At 56.5% G+C, this 4377-nt stretch overlaps 1 protein-coding gene across 1 annotated transcript in view; it reads left to right on the top strand.

Moving 5' to 3' along the window:
* Window positions 1-4163, top strand: part of ITGB1BP2 (integrin subunit beta 1 binding protein 2) — a 12734-nt gene extending 8571 nt beyond the window's left edge. The window contains exons 8-13 of the mRNA XM_019521006.1: window positions 28-45; window positions 500-567; window positions 974-1076; window positions 1417-1536; window positions 2480-2542; window positions 3358-4163. Of these exons, the coding sequence (XP_019376551.1) occupies window positions 28-45; window positions 500-567; window positions 974-1076; window positions 1417-1536; window positions 2480-2542; window positions 3358-3612 (627 nt within the window). The 3' untranslated portion in view covers window positions 3613-4163. The remainder of the gene's footprint in view (window positions 1-27; window positions 46-499; window positions 568-973; window positions 1077-1416; window positions 1537-2479; window positions 2543-3357) is intronic.
* Window positions 4164-4377: the final 214 nt, after the last annotated feature.

Raw genomic sequence — 4377 nt, 5'->3', positions numbered from 1 at the left:
GTGAGAACTGAAGCCCCTTGCCAGAACCCCGGCTGCAAGGTGGTGAGTTGGCCATGTGACGTTCTGTGCCTGGTCAGTGCGTTTGGGGTGCCAGGGTGTTTGGGGTGTCTTTCCAGAGAAAGTCAGTATCATTGTCTGTGTGGAACTGACAGCATACAGAGGGCAGCAACTTGCCCAGCATTGCAGAGGGAAGTTGAGAGCCCAGGTCTTCAGAGTCCATTCCTGTGCTCTGTCCACTAGGCCATGTTCAAACATCCCTCTGAGTCCCCGCTACTCAGAAGCTACTAAAAAGCATCCAGGAAAATGTCTGGACACATCTCAGCCCCAGCCCCATCACAGACAGTGGAGCTTCTGTCAGTTGACTTTCCCTGGGAGGGAGTGGGGAAGGGACAGCCTACTACAGCCTCTGAGCAGTGCTGGCCTCAATTGTGCACTTACTTATCTCCTGTGTTCTGCTGCAAGCTCTGCTGACCCGTCTCTGCTGCTTGCCCTGCAGACGTACCGGGGACCGGAGAGTGACAAGGAGGCTTGTACTTTCCACCCAGGAGTTCCTGTCTTCCATGAGGGGTAAGCAGTTTTCTTCTGAGTCTGTTTCTTAGACTGATATGAAGCCCTGAGCTACCCTGGAGGTAGATGCATGCATTGAACTTCTCTTGCAAGGAGGGTCCTTCAGGCAAGCAGGAGCTTGCTCTGCAGGCCCTTCCAGCTGTACTTCCTCTGATGCCAGGGCAGGCCCTGTTGGTTGTCATCATGGCCTGGCTCATTTCACACAAATGGCTTGAAGGTGGCCAGGCACCTTGCTGGGGCTCAGTGGGTCAGCTTGGAGATACAAACCCCAGGGACGGTGGCTGAGCTGCTCAGGTCTTCCAGCCCCATCTGTTTATAACCCTGAAGCTCTAGAGGTCTCCTCTGCCCTGGAGTCCTTTGTCCCCTGGGCAGTCCTGGGTCAGTCCATCCCTGGGTCACTCCCTAGGATGAAGTACTGGAGTTGCTGTGGAATTAAAACTACAGACTTCAGTGCATTTCTGGAGCAGCGAGGCTGCAGCACTGGGACGCATGCCTGGACAAACAAACAGGTAAGCGGGGCTCCTGAAAGTGCACAAGCCAAAGCTCACACAATGCTGAGCGTATGACAAGGCATTCTGAATTGTCTGCTCAGTGCAGGGCCAGTGAGGTCTTGAGGTGCTCACAGGCAGCAAGTGCACGTGGGCCATAGCTGAGGCCATTCCCAGTGTGCCCCTGTGCACATGCACTCAGCCTCCTATTCCACAATCAAGCAGCACAGGCTGAAGCACCACTGTTTCAGGAAGCAGCTTGTACCTGTCTCTAGGAAGTGAGAATTTGCCCCTGATGCACAACATACAGGCCCTGGTGTGCTGGTGGCTTGTGTCAGTAACCAACTTCTCTCCTCACCAGGACAAGAAGCTGGTGTCTTGTCGACAGGACTGGCATCAGACCAGCAGCCAAGTGGTGGTGACTGTTTATGCCAAGAACCCTCTTCCAGCACTCAGCTTTGTGAAGGCCAATCGCACGGTGGTAGGTGGAGTCCCAGACAAACTGGCTGGGACGTACAGAACACTTACCAGCTGCCTGCTCCCCCATGCTCACAGCCACAAGTGTACACAGGCAAGGTGTGCAAGGCTGGCACAGCCAGGCACCTTTGGTGCCATCCAGATGCTCTGTGCTGCAGTAACATCCTGGAGCAGTGGCTTGCATGCTGCCCAGATTTCTGGGCTGATGCCCATGGAAAGACAACATAGTGGCTCCTCTGCCTCAGTCCATCTGACTTCTTTACTTGCTCCCCAGAGACCTGACATTGGCCCTGGTGTTTGTGGGGTAATCCTGCTATAGACAGAATACTCCATTTCCTAGGAAAGGGGCAAGATGGCATGCCCAGCTACCTGTGCTCAGGCCATTGGCTGTCTCAGACAAGAGCTATCATAGGGCGTGACTGCCCTGACTGACCTGGATCTGGGTTCTGCAGGGTTGCCTGAAAGGGGCTTGGCTGATTTTCTCCAGCTTGCATTTTCCTGGGGTCTGTTCTGCAGAGTCCCAGCCCCAAGGGCAGCCCCGTCACTGTTTCCCTGTGCAGCCAGGCTTGTTAGGGCAGTAGGCAAGGGGTGCTATGCAAAAGCCTACTGCTCTCAGTTGGCCAAGGCAACAGAAATTTGCGTCCGCCTCTGACAGAGTTATGGAAAGGCAGTGAATGTGCTAACTGCATTGTCTTGAGTTAGACACCCGCACTAAGGGATCTTCATTCCTTGGTTTCTCCTCTTGGCTTCCGTCCCCTGCTTTTGCAGACTGCATGCAGGGTCTTGCTTGTGAGGTTGGGTGGGGACATATTTTATACCTAGAAACCATCAGTGTGAGGGGCATTATGGGGAGTTGTGAAATGGGGGCCCAGACTGTGCTGTCCCTGCAGCTAAGTCTGAGAGACAACCCCCTGCTGCGTGTGTTCTTGCTTGCTCTTCTCTTTCAGCTTGAGGTCCGTATCACCTTCGAAGGGAACAGGGTTTTCCAGGCAGAGCTGGATCTCTGGGGGGTAAGGCTCCTGCAGATCAGATCTCAGTACTCCAGCAAGCAGCAGATTGCAGCTAGACAGGGGCCAGGGAAACAGCTGGACCCCAGCAGAGCAGAGCACATGCATAGCCTCTCACAGGGCTTGGGCTGAGCTGAAACCCCCAGGGAAAGTCACTTGTGCCCAGGGCCTGAGCTCAGCCCTGTTCCCTGCCTGCCTTATTCCACTTGGATGCAGATGTTAGTTTTGCTGCACGGGAGGCTGAGGCCACGCAGTCTCCGTGTCACTACCCTACCGCTTTTCTCTTTTGTCTCTTTCCCCTGTGCTGCCTCCCAGCTACACTGACACCATGCTCGTGACAGCCAGAGTTTCTGAGGGCTGTGATGAATGGTAGCTGCTAGCCAGCAGGCAGGCAGTTGGGCATCGTTCCTGTTTCACAGGCAGGGAAGTGATGGCCTGAGGCTGTGATCAGACCTGCACCAGGCTGTGTGGCGAGTCCAAGATAGTCAAGGGTAGGAAGCAGTGCTCCACCATGCCTCTGTTCTTCTGACAGGCAGCCTGAGTTCCCTCTTCCGTGGTGCCAGGCTGCTGTGTTGCTGCACCATCCTAAGCAGGGTGGTGCCCTCCACCCCACAGCCACTCCTGTCACCTTTGTCCCATCCTCCTCCTGCAGTATCTCCTCCAGGCACTTGTAAAAACATTTGCTTTTTTTAATGCTGGTTTTGCAAGGCCCTTTGAGGGAAGAGACCCTTCCCTGCACAGGTGATGGCTCCTAGCCAACTGTGCCTGGCTGCTGAGTACATGCCAGGCAGTAACCAGCCTCCCCCTGCTCTCCCTAGGTCATTGAGGTGGAGAAGAGCTTTGTCAACATGGTGCCCACCAAGGTGGAGATCACTCTGAGCAAGGCCAGCCCTATGCCCTGGGGCAAACTGGAGCATCCCCACAACAGGTCCCAGGTTGGAGGGGAGCAGGCTGAGAAACATGCAGTGGAAGCGGAAGCACCCCAAGGAGCTCACTGGGAAGACTCTGATGACAGCTTGAGCTGGTCTGAGGAGGAAGATGAGGAGGGGGTGGAAGGAGCAGCAAGCAAATGAGGCTTGGGTTGCTTCTCCTTAGGAGGGATGGGGCCAGCTCCTTCCTAGGATGAGAGTGGGGAGCCCAGCTTTACCTCCAGAGGATCTGACAGAGCTTCCTGAAGATGCAGGCCCAGCTCTGAATGTCTAGCTGCTTGCAGGGGGGAGCTTGGGCTTTGCTTTCTTTCATCCCTCTGGCCCCTGCTGGGCTGGGAGGAGGTGCCAGAGCTAAAGGGCTTTCAGCACAGGCAAGATGGATGGGAGGAGCAGGCAAGGAACCTGCCTCAGACAAACTACCCCAGGTCCTGCCCTCCCTGCCTGACTGTGCCTGATCCCTTGTGCCGAGAGGCAGGATTAGACCCAGAGCCAAGCTGCATTGTCTAGCGCCAACTCCCCACTAGAAAGTGCAGCGCAGCCTGTGGCTCTGGTACTGGTTCCCAGCCTGTCATCTTCCCCCTGTGCTACAGCTCCGGACCCGGGGCGCAGGGTCTGGCTCTTCCACCTCCTGGGGCAGGAACTGACGAGGCCGCGGATTCCTCTCCTGTCATTAAACGCAGTTGGGCTGCCCAGGGCCTGTGTCTGTGGTTTGCTTTTCTTAAGGGGGGGCACAGCCCAGGACCAGTGTGGGTTGGGGGGGGGCAGAGCCTGCTGGGCTGGTGGGTGCCAAAGCCCCACTGCGGGCAGCCCCTGCCCTGCCTGCCACCCCTCCTGGCCGAGGGGGCTGGCCTGGTGCCGCCTGGGCGGGAAGTGGAGGTTCGGGCGCGGTGCCTGGTCCGGCCTCAGCAG

Source organism: Gavialis gangeticus, unplaced genomic scaffold (assembly GCF_001723915.1).
Source record: "Gavialis gangeticus isolate Ggan-Ray unplaced genomic scaffold, GavGan_comp1, whole genome shotgun sequence".
NCBI classification, from domain to species: domain Eukaryota; kingdom Metazoa; phylum Chordata; order Crocodylia; family Gavialidae; genus Gavialis; species Gavialis gangeticus.
The sequence above is the reverse complement of the archived record's forward strand: the minus strand, read 5'-3'. Positions and strand labels throughout refer to the sequence as shown.